General features: G+C 34.3%; 1 protein-coding gene across 1 annotated transcript in view; it reads left to right on the top strand.

Moving 5' to 3' along the window:
* ARAP2 (ArfGAP with RhoGAP domain, ankyrin repeat and PH domain 2) overlaps positions 1 to 27391 on the top strand; it is a 118088-nt gene that overhangs the window by 58997 nt on the left and 31700 nt on the right. The window contains exons 12-23 of the mRNA XM_064712425.1: positions 1637 to 1752; positions 2947 to 3146; positions 3900 to 3985; positions 4675 to 4857; positions 6548 to 6722; positions 8135 to 8269; positions 11848 to 11992; positions 14253 to 14355; positions 15000 to 15198; positions 17173 to 17236; positions 24779 to 24942; positions 26394 to 26606. Coding sequence (XP_064568495.1) covers positions 1637 to 1752; positions 2947 to 3146; positions 3900 to 3985; positions 4675 to 4857; positions 6548 to 6722; positions 8135 to 8269; positions 11848 to 11992; positions 14253 to 14355; positions 15000 to 15198; positions 17173 to 17236; positions 24779 to 24942; positions 26394 to 26606 — 1783 coding nt within the window. The remainder of the gene's footprint in view (positions 1 to 1636; positions 1753 to 2946; positions 3147 to 3899; positions 3986 to 4674; positions 4858 to 6547; positions 6723 to 8134; positions 8270 to 11847; positions 11993 to 14252; positions 14356 to 14999; positions 15199 to 17172; positions 17237 to 24778; positions 24943 to 26393; positions 26607 to 27391) is intronic.

The raw sequence follows: 27391 nt of genomic DNA, 5'->3' as shown, positions 1-27391 counted from the left end.
GAAAAGGGGAAATATTTAAAATAATTTCTATTTTTTGTCTATTTTCTAAAATAAATTATTTGAGGAGTGGCTAACACAGATTACTTATTGAAACACTTCTACGTTTTATAAAGATTTGTGTTGAAATTCACACCTGGTTCCCCACTGCTACTGTCAAAGATAATGGCATGTAAAAAAACACCCAAAAATTCTTAATTAGAAGTCTGGCGAGGAAACATTAGCTAACGTATCTCACAGTATATTTAAATTGTAGGAATTCTGTCATTCTAAAAATCTCATCTTTTAGTTGATGTTATTATGCTTTTTGGGGCATTATTCTATTCAATGCCTCGTGTGATACAATTGATACTTCTGCTTGTGCATAGACACACACATGTATGTGGCTTTTCTTGGATTTAACCTTAGCAATTCTGGCTACAATGATAGTTTTATTTGCTCATACCTGAAATAGGGAAATAAAATTAGAAGAGTTTTGTGAAGTAAGTTCTCCATACTTCTTAGTGCTCAAAAATTTGTGAATCTTACAAACAGAGACTTGTGAGTGATGCAGGTTTAAATATGTATTGACTAGAAAAACAATCCTCTCTTCAGAGGCAGGCAGCTCTGAGGCTTTTACCCTTCAGTGCTTTTATTTTTATTAGTCTGTACCCAACTACTTGTTATGTGAGAGGTAACAGTGAACATGCAGATGGTAAGAGATATGAATTTGGCTCTTTGCTTGGGTGATACAGCTTGGTTTTAGTTCTGATTTATTTACTATTCTGAAGAAGTATGCTAATATTTCCAGAAATTACACTTGTGGAAGTGACTGCCTTGAGATCAACATGTAAATAAATTTAAAGAAGGAAATGCAGATGGTACTCCAAATAGATAAGAAATAATGTATGCATTCATCTGATTTTCCAGAATCCATACATTTTGAGAGACCCTCACAGGAGCTCAGTGTGAGCTCACATTTTATTTCCCAGTTCTGCCAATACAAAAGTTATTTTTTAGTACATTTTTCCATGTATAAAAAAACCCCCAAACAATTTCACTTGTTTCACTTGTTCACTTAAGATAAAAATACTTTCTTATTATTGAATCACAACTAGCTCTTTGTCTATTTTAGCTGCTGCATAGGATCTTTTTTCAAAGACATGTTTAGTTCGTGTTCTACATCAGAAACATGAGGAATCAGTGGTTTAAGAAAGAATTTTATACACATTTAGTTTGTTAAAGAGCTCAGTCTTAAAGCAAGAAAAGCTGCAGTCAGTTAGAAGGATTTAGATTTCTAAAGTTTATGTAGACACTAAAGCATGATTTAAGCTGGATCCTTCCAGAATTTTGCACTTACCTTATAATGCAATCTAGTGTTTAACCTTTTTTTTTATTCTTTCCTTTATTAATAGTTTGATCATGCATTTTTACTCTTACCAACAACCAAGTAAGGTCATTATAGCAGTTGGAAACTTTTTGGTTGGACAAAATTTAGTGGAGGTTTGTTTATCCATTAAAAAATTACAAGTGGCTTATATGCTATGGCAAAGATGTCTGATACTGATCTCATTTTGTTTGGACCATGACGAAATAATTTTTCTTTACATGTTTTATTCTTGATTGATAACCTTCTAAACATTTATTATCTTTTTTCTAGGACTTTAAGACAGGATTTGGTATCACTTTAATCCCTATGAATGTGGCAAATGTAAAACAAGTGGATCGGGCTGCAAAGCAATCTTTTGAAATAATTACTCCTTATAAAAGCTTTAGGTAAGAAGTTGAGTATTTACTTTACAAAATATGCAATTAACTAAGGCACTAAAGAAAAACTGATTTCGTACTGCAGTGCTGTAGCTAGGTTGGATGAAAAGGTAATGTTTTTATTAAGGATGTTCAGCAGTGTTTAGAAAAATTGGAGGATGTTCTTTGATTTGTTTAGTTGTGTGCTTCATCTCTTAGTTCCTGACTAGGCATATTATGTCCACAGGTTTGTACTTTTATGTAGCCTTCATTGTTCATTCTCTGCAAGGGCAAAAGGAAAAAAAAGAGAAATTAATTCCTCCACTTTCACAAATTGACTTCATCCTAAAGAGTGATAAACTTCAATAGTGAAATAATGCTGCATCCATTTAGTCGTATGCATTTTATTTGAAAAGAAGCTTTCATTTGCTATCCCTTGTAGAAATCCTAGGCTGAAAGTAGTTGAACGTTTTACTTTGACTGATTGCTGAGACTTGTAATGATTTTTAAGGAAATGAAAGTACATGCTAATAAAAGCCTTTTGTTAAGTGTTGTAGTGTTTCTTAACTGAAATGTTGTAATGAAGGAGGAAATTTCTTTGTTCTCCTGGGATTGTTAAATGTTAGGAAATACTTTCACTCTCAGTCAGCTAGCAGGTAAATTAGTCTTGATCAGCAGTTTGAATCTGTTGCTAGTTGGTAGATAGCTAGTTCTTTGATTTTTTTCTTAAGATAAGACTTTGTTGATTTTTTTATTATTTAATTTTTATAAAGATAAATTTAAATGAAAAGCAAGTATTTTTTAATTCTCAGTAATTTTTTTTAATTCTCAGTAGTTTTTTCAATTCCCAGTCTTTTTTTAATTCTCATTTAATTATCCATGTTTCCTTATGTCATTCTATGCTTTTGTTAAAGTTCAGTGTTTAAGTTTGGTAATGGGTAAAATAAAAAGATTGAAATTAACTCAGGCATGTTACATGAATGTTACAAAAGCTACATACCTTATACGAGTAGTGGTTTTGTTGAAAACAATGCTAAAACAGAGCAAGTTTCATTGAATTCAAAAATACAAAATTATACATTCTATCCTAGGATTTATATCTGTGTGGAGGAAGATTTTTGACTGTGATTTCGGGTGTAAATATAATAAATAAGGAGGCTACAGACCATGTTTAATTGGGCTTTAAAATAAAGATCAATAACACAGAAAAGTCAATTGTTTCAGCTTTACAGCAGAGTCAGAAAGAGAGAAACAAGACTGGATTGAAGCACTCCAGCAATCAATAGCAGAAACTCTATCTGATTATGAAGTAGCTGAGAAGATTTGGTTCAATGAGTCCAACAGGAGCTGCGCTGACTGTAAAGCTCCCGGTCCTGACTGGGCATCCATCAATCTCTGTGTTGTCATTTGTAAGAAGTGTGCAGGTAGAGTAATTAATGGCAAGCTATGTGGGTTCCACAAAATGTCACATTTGCATATCTATGTATGTCCTTGAATTGGCATTACTTTTTGGTTTGTTTTTTTTTTTTTTTTTAATTTTTGCAGTGTTATTCTGATAGAAGTTTTGAGAAACAAAATGTGAGCATAACTTTTCTTTTTAGTACCATGGTCAGCCTTATTCTAAAGCACTTCCATGCATAAATGACATGTCTGTAGTGATTGAATTCTCTCAGGTGAATCATCCTTCACAATCAGTGGAAATTAAGACACGCTAACACTTCATGAGTAAAGGAATGGCTTTCGCAAGGCTAGATGCCAAAGAATAACAATTTTCAGTGTATAAATTTTGGGTATTAATTTTTTTACATCTGCACATATTTTGCTGCCAATAGGGATAGCTTTTTCAGATACTGCTCAAAATACAGTTGTCATGTTTTATATTGAAATGCTTAAGCTGTAGATTCAAGGAAATAATTTATAATTCTAGGCTTTCTTTCAAACCAAGCTATCCCAGAAACAGTCTACATGAGACAGCCTATTTTTTTATTCATTACTATCAAATGAAATTAACTTTTTTTTTTAAATATATTTTTTTATTTAAATTATTCAAATGTCAAACTCAACCTTTTTTAAAAACAGCAAGTAGAATAAATCTGCTTTCATCACTTTTTTTAAATCTAAGCAGAAGAGAAACCCTGTTTAAGTGCCTTAGTTAAGTAATGCTGTTGGATTTTCAGGACAACACAGGTCTTTAGGACCAAGAGATTCCAAGGTCCGGAGTCTAAAAATGGATGCAAGCATTTGGAGCAATGAACTTATTGAGGTATGTTGTGATATTCTAACTCTTTTTTCCATCTTGAAGCCTACTGTATGAAAGGGAGGTATTTGCTGCTTTACTCTTAAGAAAACTGAACATACAGCTGCTAAACAGTATGGTGCTGTTACTGTAGACTTGATGCTTTTGATGTTACTGTGCATCATGTAGCTCTCAGGAATTCCAAATATTTGTTTTGCTAACAAAATGTAGTTTCTCTTAGTATTTCTCCAAGTACCTAATATTTCGGGGGAAAAAGAAATCAAATGGTTTTGGAGAGCACTCAAGATGAAGAAAGGGGAAAAGAGGAAACTTGTCACTACCAGTTTTGCTGCTTGGGATGTTAAAAAGGGGTGGTGGTAAACAGTGGTCCTGACAGAGAGGGTTGGAGCCATCAGTTTTCTTTAAAACACATGCTACTCTTTTCTGAACTTGAACTAATATTTTCTAATATATAATGAAGTATTGTAACTGATTAACCTTTTAAAGCTTGGCTGCTATTGATGGTAAATGATGGCTGCTGGCTGTATTATTCATTTGTAGATGACCAGTGACTGAGAGAGGCTGCTGTCTCCTGAAGGAAATTTTCTTTTCTTTAATAACTTTCTTCTTCAAATTTTAGCAGCTGAGAACTGTTCAGAGGATAGCTTCATATCCTTCGTACTAATTCGCTAATTTATTCCCTGCATCTCATCCAGATCTTTATCGTCATTGGAAATAAGAGGGCAAACAGTTTTTGGGCTGGAAATCTTCCTCCAGATGAAGAATTGCATATTGATGACCCTGCAGAAAAAAGATTAGCATTCATTACACAAAAATACAAAGAGGGAAAATTCAGGAAAACACCCTTCCACTACAAAACCAAGGAACAGTTGAATAAGGTAATACAGCGTGGTTAAGCCAATACCATGTTTTGGATTGTATTGTGTCTGTCTGCAATTTGGTCATCTTGTTAAACTGGTAAGAAATTAATTCCGTGTCCTGAATGACATTCTGACACAGTTGAAAAGGGTTATTTCGGAGCCTTTGCAGTAGTCATTGCATAACTACCTAGTTTATTATTTTTCCTGTTGGTTTATTTGATGAAGGTTATTGTAGTTCTTCCTATGTTTTCCTGAGCCATCAAAATATGGATCTTTATTTTAATGTAACCATAGTCTAGGGATGCAAATTTCCACTTCACTTCTTTAGATTACTTCCTTATGTGTTTTGTCTGACATCTAACATTCAAATATAGTAGATGATTCATTGTCATTAATGGTGAAAATAACAGATACACACTTACATAGTAGCTTGTAGCTTATTGGAAATGAAAAATCTTAAATTAATGATGGAAAATGTATGTTCTCTACTTTTACAAAAATAGCAAGTTCTTTAGAGTTGTAAAATAGAGAACTTCAATTTTCAATGTCTCTGTAAAATTTGATGTCCATTTGACTGATTTCTAAGATCTGATGGCTTGAGTCATGATTTTTCAGGGTTACTGAATACAGAAGAGTTTTAATGCATTCTGCAATTCAGTGCACTCAATTGCATGAATCAAATTGTCTCAAAGAATATACAGAGATTGTGGGGTTTGTTTTTTGTGGGGAAGGATATATGTCAAATAATCATTTAAATACTGGGAAAAGTTATCAACTTCTCTGTAGAGACATGAAATTACCATGTAATAAGGCATTAATTGCCAAGTAATTCTAGAACTTTTACTGAACTGTCTTTGTTATCTTGTGCGTCCTGGGTGTTTATGTGTTTATTAGAACAGCTAAATTTTATAGGAGTAATCTTCCTATTTTGAGTGACTTTTGCCTTAATCATTTAAGAAAAACTCATTCATTAACTAAATAACTTAAATAAATATTAAGTCATATAAATTTTAATGGAATAGGTTGCTCTAATTGTGTAACTGTTTTTGATTTTAAGGTTTTGGACAAATCTTATTAAAAAAAAAAGTTAAAGTTTATAATGTTTGTCTGTGTATTCAAAAAATAAAAGGAGACTCATGATTTAGGATGTGGTGAGATGTTTAAATTTCAAGGAAGATGAACAGGTATTAAGATACAGGTTAATAAAAAGAGTGAAAAAAACTTAATGTATATTAATTAACTTAATGTATCTTATAATACATCTTAATAAAAAGGGTAGTTTACCTTATTGACTGATGGGGGTTTTAAAATCTACCTAGGAATTTCAATATGAGTCCCAGCAACAGAGTTTAAGAATCTAATCTCATCTCTTTTGTTGAACTTCTGAGGTCTGAAATAGTAAGAGTTTTTCTTTAGCAGTTTGGTGTAAATAAACAGCAAGCTTCCCCTCCAATTGTATTTACTCATGTTATCTTTCCAAAGTGCAATTTGTGAAAGCAACGTTTTGCTGGGTTTGGGTTGATATTTTGGGATATTTTTGTTGCTGAATTCTTCTAGATTCAGCCAATACTTCACGGTTTCTGGTACTTCTCAATGTTCATGGTACAGCTATATCAGAGTTGAGATGATTTGAGTCTAGGTTGCACATATTTGTTGACAGTAACTTTCTAATTTAAACAGACTTCCTGTTTCCCCTCTCTCTGATAAGGCCCTGTGTGCTGCTGTAGTCAAGCAAGATGTGCTCGAAACTCTGATGTTGCTCTTCAGTGGGGCTGATGCCATGTGTGCCACTGGAGACCCTGTTAACAGCACCCCATACTTACTGGCCAAGAAAGCTGGGCAAAGACTGCAGATGGAATTCCTGTACCATAATAAGTTCTCAGGTATGATGCATTTTGTTCCTTTGATCTAATTTTTTATTATGACAAAGAGAAGGAAATAATTTAGAAGCAGAATTGGCTTTGCTTTGAAGAATAGTGGTATATCAGAGAAGCAGTTGTGATGGCATTAACTATATTTTATTAGAGCACAATTTCACTTGTGTGCAGTTTTGCTGTTTTGCTCAGACATCATGTTTAGGACTTAGACAACACAGTGATAAGTCACAGATCTCATACCCTTAGTTATACCACAGAAAAAACCCATCATCTTCTTGCCAATATTAACAGTCTTTCACCAGAAAAAAAAAAGGGTACACAAACATATGTCTGAAGAATTAATCTAGTTAATCTATTAATCTTTTTCTTTTCCTTAAAGAATATTTAAATTGATATCCACTCCTATTGCACACAGACCTAGCTGGTTTTTTTCACAATCTCTCTTCCCAAAATAAAACTCAGCTCTTGAACCTGCAATAAGATCTATCCTAGAAACCTCCTTTTCCCATCACAGCTTCTGTTGCAGCTTGGAGCAAATGATAAACTTTGGCTTGGAAGTGAACAGTTCTGTTTGCAGTGTGTGGCTGCTATGAGGCACTTGAAAACAGAAAGCTGCTCTTAACAGTGTATGTATTGAGGTGCATGGATGTAACTGAGCTTTTCTTTTAAAAGCGCTGGGCAGTGTCTGAAACCATCAGGGGCTGAAAGTTCACATACTGATCTATTCACATTCAGGCTGAGCAAAAAAAGGATTAGTGGGAAACACAGGAATGAATTAAAGCTTCCAAGGGCAGACACAGTGTCTAAATTTCTGCCTGAGTATTGCTCAGGCCAGTGCCATGCACTGGGTCATAGGATGTGGAGCTCAGTCAGGTGCAGACATGTAGCTAGGGTGATTTCTTTGCTACCTATGGTCTCAAGTGGTCCTAAGGCTATGGAGAGAGAAGTTTACTTGTCTTTTCTACTTTTTTTTTTCTCCAGCCAAGGTAGCACCATCATGTTCTTATCTTTAGGGGAGGGGAGACAGTGTGTGTTGATGATGATTCCCAGAATTGTCTGTCTGCTGCCGGAGTTGCTGGTAAACTCTATATAATCCCTCAAGAGAAGCAATCTCCTTCTGTTGAAGTATGTTACACAAGGGATGAAAATCAAAGTTCAGAACATCAGGAAACAGTTTTTTATATTACCTTGGCAAGCAGTGGATGACAATGGCGACATTGTAACAACTTTGAACCAGGTTTTTTTATGAACCTGTTTTCTAATTATAAAAATAAAACCAGGAAGTTTTATCAGTGTTGTAGTAAAGATACTGCAGATCAACTGCATATTTGCAGACATGCATTTAGACATGTGGAAAAATGGCTTTAACTGATATAAATGAAGACCTGTATGGTTTTTACTCCTTTGTCTTTGAGCAGATTTCCCAAACTGTGATCCTTGTTGTGAAAGTGGCTTCTCTGAAGATTCTTCACATTCCACCTTTCTTTGTGAATTCTTGTACCAAGTTTCTTCTAATGCGGCTAAGCTTCCTTCAGAGAAGAAATTAAAAGAAGGTATTTAACTTTCAATTTATGTATTTGAATAACACATGAATATGTATGATTTGGATTAATTTTATTCTTTTTAACTTCTTGCACTACTTTTTTTTGAGATTAAATGTCTTTGATAAGAAATGTCCTCTTTTGATTCAGTAGACCTCTTTCAGATAAAGAAAATACTGTTTGTCTTGATCTCTTCTTTCAGTAGTTGACAGAGGAAGAAAACTGAAGTTCTGAAAAATTGTTCAATAAACACAGTAATTGATAAATAAGAAACACACAAAAACACTTCTTGCTTTAATTATATTTAGATTAGTGCCAAGAATTAATTTTCATCTAAAATTGTTCTATTACTGGAGTCATTTACAAGTAGCACTGAATTTTTAGTAGGGTGTTTCTCAAGCTCACGAATTTACAAAATCTTCCAAGTGGAAATGAGCATCTACAATGACTCTATGACAACTTGAGCTTTGTGGGAGGGATAATGCATGTATATCACAGTAGATATACACGGCCCCCTGTGCATATCAGTCTACTGTTTTTCTTTTTTTTCTGAGAGGAGGTGTTATCAGATAATTTTTCCCTTTTCTTCCCATTTGTCTTCCTATATTTTTCTTCCATCTAAACAAATAAGATAGATTTTTAAAATCTGTTGTGATTTATTATTGAATTTATTGCTTCTAAAATCCGTACATGCCATCCTGTGCTGGTGTATACGCATTTTTGTATGATTGTGTCCATTTTCTCATGGCATATGCCTTTAATATTATTAATGGATATTAAAAGTATGCTAAAGCTTATAACTCCTGTTTAAATATGCTTTTGAAGAATCTGTATGTTAACGTGGCTCCAAATTCTTGAAAGCATTGGGTGATGACTGTTCTAATGCCTGATCACAGGCATGTCCTAGCAACTTTGCAATTCTTAACAAACAGGCCTGTTTTGACAGAGGACTGCTGCTGGATAGGACTTTATCTGGGATTGCTCTGAAATTGCATGGAGCTTATTTGGGAAACAATGTATTAACTGAAAAACTCATTGCTACTTGCTCCAAGTTCGAGCCTGATCTTCTGTGCTGTGGATATCTGTATATATTCATAAAGAAGTTTATTAAAAAAATCCAGAAGTCAGTGCTTAGCCAAGTGGAGAGCAGATACAAGGCAATCTCTTCTGACACAATGCCATATTAGAGGTGGCATATTTCTAAATACCTGTATAGATTGAAGATTTGGCTGAAAGTGCTCACAGAATGGCTTCTTGTAGCATTTTGGGGGCGAGATGTACTGCGACTGAGCATTGTTAGTAGGATTGCTTAAAATTTATAAGGAAAGCCCCCAGACAAGAAATTTTGACTGTCTTCCATTCAAGTCTTTAGTGGACAGAAATGAAGCTGCTTTGAAAGTTTGTAGTCTGTTACTTACCATTGCACTTACTACTTGAGGGAGCATACAATAAATGCAAAGGAACCAGATTTCTCTGAGGTCAGGTTTTGTTCTCTGAAATTGTGATTGTGTCTTGAAGATGGTAGATGTTCTACTGTTTGCTTTTTTGGGCGTGGGCATTTGTTTGCTTTGTTTTTGTATTGCTGTTCAATTACCCATGGGTTTGTCAGGACTGGTATTTCTGGGATGGGCTCTTTACAGATACATAGGAGATAGTTTCCCTGACCATTTGTTCAACGAGACACAAGGGAGGGAGATGTAATGACATACTTTAAAAAACAAAAAAACCCTGCAACTTTGAATGAGAAACTGCTCTTACCTTAGGGCTCTAATCTATCTCTGCCATGTTTAAAAAGCAGTATGACATAAGTACTTCTTGCTACTCAAAATACAAAATATATAATCTTTCTTTTTCTCTTCTTTCACTACATCCAGAACTGTTTCTTAATCTCACTAACATGAAGTAATACTCATATTGCAAATTATTGTGAATAAGTGGACATACTATTTTTCATTCTCTTCAGGAAGAAATTTGAGGGTTAGAGTAGTAATATGGGGGACAAATTTTCAGTTCCTTCCTCTGCCTGTAGATATTCAAATAAGGTCATGTTACCTGAAAAATCTCACCTAACTATCTAGTTGTAGAGAAGAGAACTCCTGCTGAAGCAGTTCTGACTTGCCATGAACTAATTGAGGCCTCTGCAGGCCATAGGGGAGCACCATTTTCTCCCAGCATTTAGACAAATTTGGGGCCTTTTTTTTTTTTTTGTTACTGCTGTGTGTGGATAGGGCTCCAAATCAGAATCCTGGGAAGCTGTTTAATCATTAGAATTAAGTTCTTCTTCAGTGTTAGGAATCTCTGAGGCAGGTGACAGTCTTGTCTTCAGCATCAAGGGCTGAAAATTTAAGTGCTTTCTTGTCACAGAAAACTGTTGCCCCTTTGTAGACTTGGCCCTAATGGTAAAGGGACACTGAAGAAATCAGTCTTGTGATGCAATAAAGCAATAAATTCAAGTGCTGTGAATTAACCAAGGTTTTGTCCCAGCCAGGTGGAACACCTGGAAATACAGCCTCGTTTTTCATTATGTGTGTCTCAGTACAGGAGAGAGCCAACTCTTTGTGTACTTCTCATTAGAGCAGCGTCAGTGTTTTCAGCAGGGGTGCGTGCATTTTGAGGAGAGTTATTGTTAATTAACAGCTGTTGATATCAGCGGGAAGAGAGCTCAAATGTTGGTGCTATTCTGATGGAGTGGATCAAAAAGTGAAGCTTAGAGGTTTAGGGGCTCAAGTTTGATTTTTGCTTTTGTTTCTAGTGTGTAAAAGGTTTTATGGATCCCTTTAAAAAGCTTCGATATTCCAAAATTGTCCTTGAGAGTTTAATAGTTTAATGAATATTGAAGTAGTGAGCTGTTTTGCAGAATAGGTTTTGGAAGATGAGGGGGGAAAAGCCAGGGGACAAAAAACCCTGAACATTCAAAACCTTAAAATTTGGTGCTCAGCTCTCATAAACGAATACATTACCAAGCCATTTATCTTATGGTTATTTTAGTACTTAACATTTGTATTTAGACAGAATATAGATAGCACTAGGTAACAAATAGCATGATATAAACAAATATTAACAAATAGTACAAAATATTTATAAAACTTATATAAACCATATAGAAAACAACAGAAAAAGCATGAAATATCAGATAACATAGTTAATATTTTCAGATTACAACTGGGTTTTGTTGTTTGATTTTTCTGGGGTTTTTTTGCCTGATCTGTTTTACCAAATTCTCAGAAGTACTTTGCCAGCTGTATAGGAATTTTTAGACAGTGGAAAATAAGAAAAGTATTTTCTTTTATGATCTACTTCTCTGCAGCAGTGGAAACAGATGGACCTCAGATTTTGTTCTAAGAAATAGACATAAGCTAGAATGAATTTATGACTATTTTCAGTAGCAAATAGACATTACTATGTTATGTCATGTGTTGTATTCATATTTTAGGACATAAGAGGAAGTAAACATTTAGTTGTAATTAAATATACCAAATAATTCAGTGAAGTTGCTCTGCAGCCTTTTTTCTGCATCTTGTATTTACCTATTAAAAAAAAAAAAACTTAATGAAGAAAATCTGACCTTTCTATTTTTTTTTTAATCACAGATTGCAACAAAAGATGGTGCACTTTGGAAAGTGGCTTTCTGAGCTACTATGAAAATGATAAAACTACCACTCCTAATGGTATGATTGACGTCAATGAAGTTATCTGTCTTGTAGTACACAAGTCAGACTTCTTTTTAAACAGAGGGTAAGCTCCTGAATTCATATCTCAGTAAACAAACTGTTCATTTTTTCCTGAATTTTGAGTAGGCAATTTCGAAAAAAAGCTGGTTTTTTCTGACTTCAAGAAATTAGTGCTATGTCATATTTAGGGAATTTTTATAGTGATAGAATGAAAATATTAGGGTAATTTAAAACGGCAGCTTAAATTAGATGTGTATGTTTCTTCTTAAATTTGTAATGAATATTCTCAATGCTTGAAAGGTTACATGATGATAAATTGAACAATTAATACTCATTTTTCTTTCTGGTATTGACCTCTGCTTCAAGCCAAAATTCTCGCTTTGCTTCTTCCTTGTAATGCAGCAGACTAGAGCTCTCCACAATGCTTCTGGATTTGGTCACAGAGGCATTGGTTTTTGAAATCTATTCTTAGTTCTGTAGCTGAGGACAGCAGTGGAACTGATGAACATTTTTAACTGGAAGAAACCAGCTTTTCTTTCCTTTTTATTTTGGGGGTTGGGGTGGGGAAGGTCTTGTTTATTCTTTTATAACTCTCTCGCATCCCATTTGTTCATGAAAAACATCACATAGGGAGTGACCTAAATCTGATTACAGTGATACTCAATTTCTTTAGGGCAACATTTTTGTTTAAAATATGCTTTGTATTTGTCTAACAGATTTTATAACACTTTGTTTTTGCATCTGTGTGTATGCACCTAAAAAAAAAAAAAAACTTTCTATAGTATAATACTGCAGTGCTGTTAGTTACAAAACAAAATTGTCTGCAAAGAAGGCATAGTGTATTCAGGAAGCTCCTGAAAAAGATAATGGGAATAAAGGACGTAGACTGCTACAGGGGAGAGAGATCCTGAAACATGGTGATGTCTCAATATGCCATCAAATACAGAGAAGTGACCTTCACTATTCTGCAGTAGCTCTGTGGCACCCAGACAAAAGAAAAAAAAAATCACTTTTTTCTTCTGTGTTCAAATCTAACCTATTGTTTATTGCATTTCCAGATGGTTCAATTTTAGGTTAATAACTAAATTAAAAAACATGTTGGCTGAATACTTCACTGTTTGGAAATAACTAAGTTCCTGTTGTGCTTTACTTGTGATTGAGGAGTTTTATGAGAAACTTTACTTAGATTTGACATTTCATGTAGTGAAACAGCGGGTCCTTAAAAATGCCTATTCTGTTAGTCAGAACTAAGTGTTTATATAATTTTCCAAGTGGCTATTGAAAATTATAGTAGTGACTCATGCTCAGTTCTCCACATTTAGACAAATCTCAGTCTTCAGCATTGAAAGGAAAAAACATACTCCATCTATTTGGCATCTTACAAGAGGTCACAGGCAAAATCATACTATAAATTGCTGAACCATAATTTTTGAGTTAAAGAGTGACCGACCCAAAATTCAGCACCATATTTACTTTCCAAATTCCACACCAATTTAAACTGATTTGCGTTTTCTTCTTATTTGTCCATTAAAAATTGAGTAAACAGGGTTCATCTGCTGAAATAGTGGTATAATTTTTAAAAGGAAAGATACCCAAGAAGCTCCCTTAAGGAAACTTTTAAGAGTTTCTTGAGCTACAGCAACTTCAAAGTATTCCTACTCTTGGTGATGGCAGGGATACACAGTGACCATGCATTTCACCCCAGCAGGTTCAGGCTGCCTGACAGGAAAAGCCTCCTCAGTTAAAAGGGCAGGTGAAGGGCAGGAACAGGTTGGTGACAAGGATAATAATCTCCATCCTTGGCTGTTTTCAAGGCTTCTCATTGTGCTAATCCCTCTTCAAAGAGGGCAAATCCCTCTCACGAGATGAGATCAAATGACATCTAAAAGTCCCTATGAAACAACATTTCAACTTGTTTACAACTTCCCATTCAACTGGTTGTTCAGCTTATATTAAACATACAAAAATATCTTTTGAATGCATCACAAAAATGTGCTTGATCAAATAACATGAGCTTGCGAAAGCAAAAAATTCCCTATGCATTTTTAATGACTATATGTAAACATTTTTATGCATTTTGGAATTATTAAAAAAATTGTTACACCATAGTCTTTAAACCTGAATTATTGACCTGCAAAGTACTTTGATCCTGATGTATTGTGAAGTGCTTTATTATTAGCTGCTTGTAATATTGGAGGAGAAATGCAGATGGATTCCATTCCATATGTATGAAAGAATGAAAAAATAGTGAAATAAATTGACACTAGTATGTCTGCTCTTTTGGAGACTAAATACAACTGTGTTTCTTCTCTTACTTCCTTTAGGGACATCTTTACATTTGAAATACACTTACTGTCAGAGCGTGTTTTTCTGTTTGGAGCTGAAACTGCACATTCACAAAGAAAATGGACTTCAGCAATAGCTAAGGTAATACTGATAATTATCTTTTTCAGTTAGGCCAGGAGCCTTTGCACAAATAATAAAGTGCCATTGTTAGCTTAAAACCTTTGAGAAGCCATTATTGATGAATACTGATCTCTCCTGCGTGTAAAGGTTTCTTGTGCAGCAGGAAGAAATAACTTTTGTGATTTAATGTTTGAAACAAGGTAATAAAATGTGAAAGGAATTGAAGCAGCATTTAAATGCCGACCTTAAGAATATATTAAACGTGCTCTAATATAAAGACATATACTGTATGAGTATATTTCAGCTAAGTTTTTTATGGTTGCAATTCTATTAAATTTATTTGCTGAAATGAAATTCATAAGGCAATACCATATTTTATACTGTTCCAAATGTTAATAATCACATTACTAATTAAATCAATGGTAGTTTAAAAGCAAACATGTTTGAATTGTAGAGCATGAATGGAGAAAATGTTAAACTTGATTTTGCATTTGAAATTTAGTGTACCTATGGGCATATGAGTGTGGGTTTTACATCTCAGAGTTTGAGGTTTTTTTTACTGTGACCTTAATCCTGGAGTCCTGTAGATTTGCAATATTTTGATTTTGTTTTTTAGGGGCAGAGGGTTTTTTTCTTCATCTGACTCACCCCATTTTCTTTGGTAGCATTTTGTTCCCCCGGTGGCAGAATCATTGTTAGAGCGGGACTGTGACCTTATCGGGCAGCTGTACTACAAAGATTGCCACAGCCTGGATCAGTGGAGAAAAGGCTGGTTTGCTATAGAGAAGTCGAGCCTTTATTTTTGTCTTGAAATGGAGGATGCTGAAGAAGATTCCATATATCTAAGGAGGTTGCAAGAACTAAGTAAGAACATCTAGTATTCAGAAAATGTTCTGTGGGATTAATTCACTGTTAAGGACATTTCTATTACATTTCAAAGTAATAAATATTGGGAAGCTCAGTAACTATTCCTTCACATGAGTCAGATGTTCTTCCAACTCTTATCTAAATATGGGGTTGGTTAATTTCTGTCTTGGGTTTTTTTTTTCTACTTTTTGGCACATGCCAGAGAAATTTTTCACAGCTTTAAAATGAACGATGACAGTTTTCGTTCCAGTTGCAGCAGTATCTTTCTTACAAGAGTACAGAATTGAATAATAATATATAACCTTTTGGGATTATTGTCTCATATTTTTGACAGGGCAGAAATACTCACTGCAGAACACATTCTTGAGATGATTGACAGGTCTAGTTTTAAAATACTCAAACATACTGGAAAATTATAATTCTCTTGGAAAACTACTTCACAGACTAATAGACTTTTTTCCAATACTAAAAATATTATTTGCTCAATATCATGATGTGATGAGATAAGAATGTTTGTATACATGGTCTTCTATGACCAATTTTATATAATCGTTTGTAGTTATGCTCTGAATCCTCTTTTAAGCATATCTGCCCTACTTGTTTTTATATTGCACAAGGCAATATGTTGCATAGAAAAATACATATAATTTGGGGTTTCTAATGAAGTAGCATAGAGAAGATAGTTTAGCTCTTTATTGATGATACCCTTTATGAATGCTGACAGATTGTGGACTGTTTTGCAGGAGCTTGCCTAAATGCCATTGGGTTTTCCACTGTTTATTTACTGCCACCTTATATTTGGTGTAAATAACACCATGAAGGTGGTTTTTAATCAGCAATGTTTTTATGCCTCTAGGTGTCTTTCAACTTGTGAATACTTTTGATCCTAATTCAGAATTAAAAGATTAGGCATAAGGAGAACTGTTCCTGATATTTTTTTTGATGATGCAACTGTAATTGCCTCTGCCAGAATCATAAGAGCGTGCAAAATCTGTGTATATTATATCTCATGTATAAAAATGAAAGACTTTTGACTTGCAGTTGAGAATTTGTTTCGCTTGGGGTTTTTAATATTAGTTGTATTTCTAGGAAATATTATATATCCACACTCTTTTCTTTGATTTCTTCTCTCTCCAGAATATATCTGCTCCACTGTTAATACTGATAATACTGATTTGTGAAATGAAATTTGAAAACTAATGAATCATTTTTGGAAGTATAGTGACTTACCTTCTTGATATTTGATTCAGTAAATATAGACGAAGCTAGGAGTTTGTGTGACACAAAAACATCATATAACATGCAATGTGTTTATTGGTTTTAATTAATTGGTATTTAGGACTTTACTCTCTCTGGGAATTAGTTCAAATAAGGTGTGCATTACATATGACACGCACTTTGAGAAATTAAGTTTTCAGAATTTCAAATTAGTAAGCAGGTTACATTTAATTAACTGGTTTTAGTATAGTGCACAGTATAGTTTTTAAGCAGTGCAACTGAAAGCTATCCAGATGTATTTGATGTGTTATGTACAATGTGAGTGTTTTACAGGGTGCTTTTTTTAGCAGGGATAACATAAGGCATAAAGAAGGGTGGAAATGATCTTCAAGTTAATGAATTCCAAAATCCAGCTTACTTCTGAATCATTATGTCTTCTACAACTTGTATTTGCAAGTTGAGTACAATAAAACACTGTAGCATATTTTCACATTAAAAAGTATGTTTAAACTTTCTTGATAATGTTTTGTGTTAGTTTTTCTTTTAAATGTAAATGTGGTGTGGTATTTTGTGGCGTTTTGTTACTATTAGCAGCAGCATTCTTTATTTGCAAAGTTTAGGAATTCCATGCTCCTTTTGCCACTGGAGATCATTTTGAAAAAAAGGTCTGTCTGTATGTGCATGCATGTATGTGTTTGTCTATAAATATGTGTCTGTGAAGGTCATATGAATGTCTATGTGTTCTGTTTTCAGCAACCAGCAGTGTGATGCAAAATGGAGAGAGAATAGATGTCCTGCTGCTCGTTGAAAAAGGAAGGTAAAGTTCCGATCTGAAAAAATATTTAATCCGTTTTTATAGTCATATCTTAGAATTATTGTTGATAAGTTCTGGAGTTTTTTCACTTAGGGTTGCTAGTAAGAGAGTAAATTTGCAGAGTTTTTAAAGGAGGGAATATCTTTGTGCATTAATTACATTTTATGTCTGTCACAAAATGTTAACAAGCACTACTTAATTAAAAACTGTTTTCCCACTGAGAAAATTATTCCCAGATTAGTCTGCCAATAATGATTTCTTCAAAAGGATCTAACTCTTTTTACCTTGTAAAAAAGGAGTACCTCTTCGGAGCTTTTACTGTAAACTACTTGATTTTTTTAGTCATTCTTATGTCTCAGAATTCTGTATCTCAAGCTGCCTGGATCAGGTTTGAGAGGATATGAATGGGTCCTCTGGTTAATCTTATTGTAATATCTGATCTGTTAACAATATACTGTCTAGGAGAAAGCATACTTACAAAGCAAACACGATCCATATCTGCTTCCAAGGAGGTAATATTTGGCAGAGATGACTGTGTCATATTTATAGTGATAGAGGAGGTTGGAACTTGAGGTGAGGTATGTATTTCTGCCTCAAATATGTGTACAAATTCAAAGATGAAAGTACAAATTGTGGAAGGTAATTCTTATTTTTTAGTAGCTTGAGGCTTTTTTAATTTCCATGATAGGTTATTGGGCAGGAGTCTGTCTTAAGTGGTGCAGTTTTTATACAGGCTTTTGAACAGCCAATAATAGGTTGATAAATGGAGGGTGTTTCTTTCTTTGGCAAACAAAAAAACTTCATAGATACCTTTGACATCTATTCAGAGTTGGAATAGCTTGTCAGAAATGCATTGTAACTTGTGTGTTAGAATTTTAACTCTTTCTAGGATATGGTATAAGTTTCAGAACTGAGTAGGGGTACGCAGGTTAGAAGGCAACACTTTTTCTTGTTTTTTTGGGGGAGTTCTGTTTTGAGTTGGGGTTTTGTTTGCTTGTTTGTTGATTTGATTTGTTTTGGTTTGTGTTTGTTTGGGTTTTTTTTCAAAAAAGCATATTGAAAGATGCAGCGTTAACTAAGCTATATACACCAAACAGGCAACCTGAGGTATCCTAGTCAAGGTGCAGTCTAAAGATGGATATAAACCATGCGTATAATTTCATAGGTATTAATGCTGAGCTAAACTTAGCTCCAAGTCAGGGTTTATTATTTATTTCATTAGATTATTTCCTTCAAGTGAGCGTAGGTTTTCCCTGAACTACTCTAGTAGTTTAAGGGAAATTCTGGACTATTTGAAAATAATTTCAACAGGGACACTGGCTGATTTAAGGTGGACATGAATATATTTATTTTTTCTTCACTGAAGTCTGCCCTAAAAATTTAAATGCACAGTCTTCACATTATCTTAAACATTGAAAGCTATATGGGTGTATAGGCTATGGTGATTGTTTTTTAGGATATTGCTTCAAAACTATCCAAGTGTGCAGTGCAGTTGTATGAGATGGCATCTTAAAGTGATAAGCAATTTAATGTGTGTGTGGAAGATGATTAAATATAAAATCACCTTTGTCTTTAGACTCAATTACTGTAAACGGAAATAAGGCTGCTAATCCTCTTTGTGCTCCTTCAAGCTCTAGATAAATTAATATCCTTGAGATGTCATCAGCATCAGCTAAATGAAATGTCTCTAGATTTTCCTATTCTGTCTGTTATTTTGTATCAGTGCTCGTATAATGTCACCTTTGGCACGGATTGATCGCTTGGAAGAGATTCTGTGTAGCTGATGACTTTCTTGTTAATTTGTTAGTCACTTAAATGCAGGATAAATTATAAAATAAATAAAGAGTAGTATTGAAAGAATTAAGTTAAACAAGTAAGATTTTTCCAGAATCAGGAAAAGCTTAGGAGAAAGAAACAACCCAAAAACCATAAACCAAACCAAAAAAGCAACCATCCTTTGCATAAAAAAATAAATGTGGTGAATTTCTTAAAGTGTCTTGTTAAATTTTACTAGAAAATTTTATGAAAATTCCTTGAGGTATTTTTCTACTGACTTTCCATTTCTTACAAATACTTATGCCCTTTGTTTCAAGTCTCAATCTTTGGACTCATTAATTAGGGAAAGTCACACATTTACATGTATTATATCTTTCTGTTTCACACCTTTTCTTTTAATTACTGTAGGTAAAAGAATTACTTCAGTTGTTACAAATGGACTTCTCACTTAGGAATGATTGCATATGCAAGTAAACATTTTCAGAAATTATAAAAACTTCAAGTCTTATTGCTAAAATTATTACCATGTAATAAATCTAGGAATTCTTGATTCTTAAAAAGATAATAAATTTGGGATAAAAAAAATGTAACATTAATCTGATACATATCTACTCAGAAGAAGAATTTACAATTAATTTTGGGGCATAACGTACATAGTACTTTAGAGCTTGTATAAAATACAAGAATTCAGAGACAATACTACCAAAAAAGGCATGTGAGAGTTTCCCAAAATGTCTTAGATATTAATACAATCCACTCTACCTTTTATTTTTTTTGCTGCCTCTTCCTTTATGCTGCTTTCTGCTTGGCACCCTGCTGTTCATTTATTCTCTGTATGGCATGTTCAGCTGATGATGTCTATCAGCTCAGAAATAAGAGGTGGCAATCATACCAGGTAATAGCATATCATCAGAGGCTGAACCACACTAAAAGATTTCTGAAACCACAAGACTGCTTCTCTTTTGAAGTATCTTGTCTTTTTTGAAGCTCAATGGAAATTTTCACGATAATTCTAGATTACTTAATTTTATGTTATTTTTTTTCCAGCTCTTATACATGTTAATGCTTGTGTTTGTGTATCTTCACTAAAGTAAATTACAGAACACACTTTTTTTAACACCTACTGGAATTTTATTACATTTTAGTCTCTATTGGAGCATATTGTCTAGACTGCTAGAACGGTATCTAACTCAGCTGGAAATCTTGACTTCTCACAGTGCTGTGGTGTATAGTTTTACACCCTAATCAGATGGCCATTTGTCTCTTCTTGCTTTCACATTCATAGCTGAAATATTCCAGTTTCGTAGTTGAAATGCTTCTTGACTTCTTGCTAGAAGTGGCAAACCATTTTAAGGTTTTCTGTGTTTGAGGGTTCCCTTTGTCAGAGAGGTGTCCTCTCATTTGATCTATATTCAGTCTGGATTTTTTCCCCTGATCTCTGTATTTTTAAAATGCTTGTAGTGCCTGGTGATACTTGACCTCCTGTTGCTATCAATAATATGCTGTCCAAACAGAAGTTGCATGGCATAGTAGTGAAGCAGCTACTCCTGTGTAGTTCAGCAGAGCCCAACAGAGGGATCTGCATGATGAAAAGAAGGAAGTTGTTTGAAAACATCTGTATACAGTAGTTTTTAAATATATCTTCTATATGTAGAATTTAATGCAAAATCTCTTATGCTAAGTTTTAAAGAAGCAGTTATACAGGTAGTTCACTTTCAAACATTTCTTACATTTTTCTGAAATAGTTTAAGCTCTCTCTTAGGTGTCAGTGAATGTTTTCAGACCATAATGTAATCCAGATGGTGCTTTTTTTTTCCCCTGTTATGCTTGTGATGTAGTTAGCTCTTTCTTATTATGGATAATAAACCTGCCCTACATACTGGCACAATTTCTTTAGGCTGATGGTTCATTCAATGCTTTCTTCTTAACCCTTTGATGATAGCAGTAAGTTTTCTCATAAAATGCAGTTATGGCCAAAAAATTCTAAAATCCAGAATTAATATAAACTTAAGAGTCAGATGAAAGGACTTGTGCTTCCAGTATGGTGTGCTGGATGTAAGACTTTTTGAAGGGTCCCTTGATCAAATATTGCTTGAAAAAAAACATTTTAATGGAATATCTGTGCTTCAGTTGCAGCTTGATTTTGCCAAACAATTTCATATCAATATTTACTTTCTTAGTACCTGTGTTTTCAGACAGGTAAATTATTAGACTGTTGTGGGAATTGCTAGAGGGCACTAAGTTGTGCCAATATCTGTTTCACACTCTCCCTGCCCACCTTACCCAAAATCTCCTATTAGCACTGCGTTCCCATTGCACAGCTGTGCAACGCTCATAGGCATAGCTGAAGCTAGGGGACTTTGCAGGATGGGTTAAAGAGAAGCCTTTGCACTCTTGTGGATGGAGTGTGGTCACATTTGTTTGTCTGACTGCCGGGGCAGAACGATGTGCTGGTAGTCAACAATAAAGCTGTGTAGGTAATGGTAGCTTCCTTAACGTTGAGACTCATTGATCTGCTGCAGTCCTTGTGCCAATTCAATTCTCTCAATTCACTAGGGCAGAAATCTACATTGGCAGGCTGCCTTGCTTGTTCGAGTACTTAAATTATTAATTTCTTGGCTATGGACTGTATGTGCTTCACACAACATAGCAAAAATTCTGCCATTTTTCATCATATTGTGATTTTTGCTAACTATTTGTTATGAAATGTGAGATCTTTATCAATTTTTAGAATTGAAAAATAGCACATGTGTAAACATACTATAGAAGGCAGTGCATTTGTATTGAAGGAATGCATTTAGCTTGAGTCTGTGGAAAATAGTTGGTAATCTGCATGGTAGATCTTCATAAACATTATAGTATAAATTCTCTCAAACATTAATACTTCTATAAACTCTTTAAATTCCTCAGTTTTGTGCTACATGGGACATCACTATATTTCAGCCTGTGTTTATGCTTAGTCTTAAGCCTTGGATTTAATATTACTTTATATTTTGATAATGACAATTAGTTCAGTGAAAAATGCATGTATTTGTTATTAATTCTGTCTGAAAACTCTGTGAAAGAGATGAACACAGAGGTTCAATCTGCAAAGTTATCACCATTGTTTCATGAACTTCTGTAGAAGAATTCTGCTGTTCTTGAGGAGAGTTCTGCTCTTCTGCTGGAAATTATTTCCCCTTTCTTTTTTATTACTTCCAGGTTCAAGGAGGTAAAAAAATCATTTCCAATTAGGGAAAAAAAAATACATTTTCCCCGAAGGACTAAACTGAGAAGGACTGCTTTAAGCATCTTATTTCTAAATTATTTTGTGTTTTTCTGATTTAAATTTATTCCAGGTGTGTTCTCTCAGCCAAAAATTATTGAGGTTTGAGATGAGCTTTTAAAGCCACTTCCATGGGAAATTGACTGAGTTCTGAAAAGTGTCTGGCACTAGTTTAATATTTTTTCCCTTCTTTGCTCTTGTGGTATTGTAGTGAAAATGTGTCTCTGATTTATCTTACTTTTGATGCCGCCACTCTGGAGATTTTTGACTGGGCAAGTATAATTTTTTCAAAAATAATTAGTTACCTTCTATGAACAGTCCAGGTTCCATGATAGCAGTATGTTTTTCATATTTGTATTTCTTACCAGCAACTTCTCTTTCATGCCTGTTTTGGTCCCTTGGGACTACAACTTAAACAGAAACAACCTTTTCTTTGCTAATTATTAAGTGCCCTCTTCCTCTGTAACTGAATTGAGCTCAACAGCTTCTGAAATTTTAGAAAACAATGAGAACATCATCACTTTGTACTTCTGAAATCTTTTTTCTAATGTGATGCATTGAGGGGAAGATGGAAAGATACATAAAATACAAGGTGATCTTTTCCACATAGTTTAGGTATTTCATATATCACAACAATTGATTGACAGGCACATGATTAGACTTTCGTATCTCTATGAAAAATGCTGATAAGTTCATGTGACCTTTGAAGTTGAGTATGGTATTTTTTCTCTCCTCCTCTGGTATCAATTCATTGATATGCAGCAGAGTTGCCCTTTTCTTGTTTTGAAGTAATAATATTTTCACTTTACAGTATGTGCTTCCTGTATAGATCATAATTCTTTGGATAAAGAAAAATCTGTTGAGACTTCCATTTATCCTTTTGCATAATATGGTAATGTGAGTCCTGCTGTTCTGCAGGGGAAATAAACACCCAGTAATATGCATATATGTGTACATTTCTTCTGTTGGAAAGCACCGTAAATCTTTTATAAATCATTGTCCTAACCTCTTCTGATCTGTGAATAATAGTAGGAAATGAGTAGAGTATCTTGCACTGTCAAACTTTTTTCTACTCCTAACCTTTTACTTTCCCTATGTATGTGTGGCAGCAGCAATACCAGAAAATGTGATGATGTATTCTTTACAAGGCATTGATTGAGAAATACCTGTTTTGACAAGTCTTAAGGAAACTTTGGACAGCACTGAATTAGGCTCACTCATTTTGCTGCAAAAATAGGAGAGGTTTTTGAAAATCTTTTTTTTTTCCTCAGTGGAAGAGAGAGGCTGTGCTTCTGCTATACAGGCATATGTGGTAGTTAGTATGACTTTTGAAGTCATGAAGTAAAGACTTCCTAGAGAAGTGGTTCAGTGGAATGAAATATTTTAGCGTCATCTACTCTGCTGCTGTAAGACTCGGTCTGTATGGTGGATCCTGACAAAAGTTAGGATCCTGGCTGTGTAATACATTGACTGCATCCCCACTTCCTACCAAGACAGGAGTGCTAGAATGGAAACATTTATAAAAGGAAAATTGAAATATATTAACAAAAAGAAATGAAATTAAGTATTCCTTCATCATATAAGATGCTCCCCCCTCCAAAAATGAAATAATCAAAATAAATGTATTTTCTATTTACATGAAACTGTTTTTATAGAAGTTCAGTAGAGCATTTTGACTTATCCTAATTTGCAAATAAATGGTCATTAGAGAAAATTGATTCCTTAAATGTCTTTAGTAGGACATAAGACAACATATGTACAAAAGTTTGCTTACTGTTTTAACACTTTAAACAGCTGCTTATTACACACATGCATATGGTTGGACATACCCCCTTAAACTTTTCAATTTTGATATTTGCTCTTAGAAGCTATCTTGTCAGGGTGGCACACAGGAGATTAATGTCGCTTGCTTAAATAAAAGAACAAGGCTGAGCTTTGAGATACAGGCAAAGTGTTGCATTAACTTATTCCACCTCAACTCGTAGCTTTTTCATACATGTTCCTGAGCTTTGTGGTAGTGGGTGATCATTTTGATACTTGTGTAAGGAGGGAAGTTCAGTATGTCTCAGCTACTCTATAGAAGTGGTTGGTGGGTGTCTGGGGTGTGAATACAAAAGAAGGAAAGCTTCTTACAGTGTTGAAAGTTGTCTCTAAATTTGTTTCCTTCTTAGCCGTGGCTTGGACGTATGAATGCATAAGGTAGGAACAAGTCTGAAGAAGAGTAATTAAAATGTTGGCAGGTGCTTTCAAAGGGCTTGTGACAGTGTTTGTGGATCTTCTTTCATTTTTTATAGCACTGGTAATACAAATGAATTTGGAAGAAAAAAAAAGATGCTGTAACAATAGACCATGATCACAGCTTTATATGGTGAAAGGTGCCTTGATGTCTTACTCCAAGTATATCTATTTTTTTTCCTTTTCTGAACATCTGCTTTGTTGCCATGGTGCAATAACATCATTTTTTCATTTCTTTCCTGAACTCAAAATATTTTTATAATTTTCAGAACACTATACATCCATGGCCATACAAAGCAGGATTTCATGGTCTGGTATACTGCAATTGAAAAAGCAGCAGGTACAGATGGTAATGCACTACAAGATCAGCAGCTCAGCAAAAATGATGTCCCTATTATAGTGAACAGCTGCATAGCGTTTGTTACACAGTATGGTAAGTAGAGTGGATTTTATTCAAGCTAAGATCATTTGTATAATACAGAAGCGCCCCCAGCATCAGGTCCTATTGAATGAGTTTATATATTACTTAAAGTAAAGTGCCCCTCATTAGCCCTGACATTCTTTAATGAGATGGTGCAATATACTACCACACAGCTGAGAATGGCCATTTTGGGGAAATAGAGCTTGGTAAATGCCCTTTATGGACACTTTTCTATTTTAAATATTGCATTGTTTGCCTTATGAAACTTAGCCTCTGGGTCCACTGCCCCAGTGCAGACAACTCAGACCAGAAAATAAACTCTGCAAACCTGGAAGAGCTGTGATCTGAACACATCTTGGAAGCTGGCATTAACTGTGGAGTTGAGTTCAGTCTTAGGGTTCTGTTTTTTCAGTGAAATAACCTGAGGATTAGTAGGTTACCGTTTATTTAAGTAAATTTTGCCAGGATAAGTTTCCCTGATGTTAGGTTATGTGCAGATGTTGTTTGTGTCCCTTTACTACTGCAAATACATGAGTTTTCTGGTGAGATTGCTACATGCATATCAACCCTGTCTTAGGTATAAATCTGTCTGTAACCTCTGTCAGTATGAGAGCACTTAATTTCTATTTGAGTCATTGAATTTTAACTAAATAACCTTTGGATAGGGCACACTGCTCTATTGTAAATAGTTGTATTGGGGTTGCACCTAGTGCCTAAAAGTAAGGAAAAAAGCTTTTGCTAAATTATTTTTAATTATTAGCAACAGAACTCAAGTTTTGAAAAAGAAAATTTTTTACTGCAGTAACATATGCAGTGATTAAAGGTAGTCATGACTTCATTTTAAGCTGTATGTTTTCTTTTTAATTTTACTTTAGTGGGTGGGTTTTTTACATGTAAGAATAGTAGCTGACTGATGTCTTCAAAAACATGAGAAAAATCAGAAAAAAGGGTATTTTCTGCTACTTGAGGCTTTTAAGAATAAAATATTTCAGGTTGGATGAATGCAGTAATACTTTGAGTCTTAAGATGAGTTCATCCATAGAGTAATAAAATAAAAGGAGTTTTCTCATGAAAGCAGCTGTGTTTTATGTGCAATATAATATCTATCATCAAAAATTCTTCTATTTACTGTGCCTTTTGAAAGTGCTGTTTTAGGAAGCCCTGAAGGGATTTGGGGATTTGAAATGCCTGTAGAATACTCTTGAAATAGTGATCCCAGACTTGCTTACTATTATGATGAGTATTCTTGCAAAGAGGTCTAGTTGGGTAGAAGAAGACTTGGCAGTGTTTTCACTAAGAAAGGGAGTATGAGTGAAAGATCAGAAAGATACTGTTAGGAAATGCAACCACATATAATTGTTTGGCATCCACATATAATTTTTACATAATCATGTCTGGAATTTTTGAAAGAATACTTAATTTTACGTTCATTTATTTTTCTCTCCTGTATTTTTGTGCCTTAGGTTTAGGTAGCAAACAAATCTATCTTAAGAATGGTGATTCGTCCAATGTGGCTGAACTGCTGGAAAGCTTCAAAAAAGATGCAAGAAGTGTTAAACTAAGAGCAGGAAAACATCAACTTGAAGATGTGACAGATGTACTGAAAAGTTTTCTTTCTCAAATAGATGATGCACTTCTGACTAAAGAACTTTATCCATTCTGGATCTCTGCATTAGGTAAGGTATTTAATAATATTCCATACAATAAAGGTTATATGTACATTTTCAGTATCAAGTTTGAGGGACTTGTTAATTTACTTACCCTGTGTCAACCCATGTTATTTCATAACTGGCAAAACAAGGTAGTGAGGAAAAAAATATTTGGGGCATGGCTGCAATAGACACATGTTAATAAGAGATGATTTTTAGAATGTCCTTTAAAATGTTAGTTTCTATATTGCAGTATTTGCAAACTGCAAGAAACAAGTTTTTTCCCTGCCAAACTGTGCTATAAAATTGCAGGCACAGCAGTAAGAGATGCATGGGAAATGCTGACAGAACGTTAGTTTCTATCTGAATGCATAGGAGTCACATAGGCATATTTCTGTGTGGCACATTTTGTCTTTATAAAGAGATATTAAAGCATATTCCTCTTTGATTTTATGTAAGTTCAAATATATGGATGTTGCTTTAATACGAGCCACTAGACTTTCAAGAAATTAAAATGTTATCAATATTAGACATTTTCGACCTTTAAACTCAATTTCAAAGACTAGAGGAAAAAGTATTAAGAGTTTATTCACTTACCACATGATTAATTTCATCAGAAAACAGAAGTTCTGAGGCAGTTTAGATTTGTCAGCTCTTTTTAATGGTGTTACAGTGATTCCCCTTCCTGATCTGTACACATGGCTAAAATTCTACTTCAACTTTACAACAGAAAATCCTGTCCTGTTAAGTGATACAGAAGGTACTTCTTGGAAGACTAAAATATTTAAGAAAATGGAGAAGAAGGCCTTTAA

The sequence above is a fragment of the Zonotrichia leucophrys genome, chromosome 4 (assembly GCF_028769735.1).
Source record: "Zonotrichia leucophrys gambelii isolate GWCS_2022_RI chromosome 4, RI_Zleu_2.0, whole genome shotgun sequence".
Lineage (NCBI taxonomy): Eukaryota > Metazoa > Chordata > Aves > Passeriformes > Passerellidae > Zonotrichia > Zonotrichia leucophrys.
This window is presented reverse-complemented; position numbering and strand designations above follow the sequence as displayed.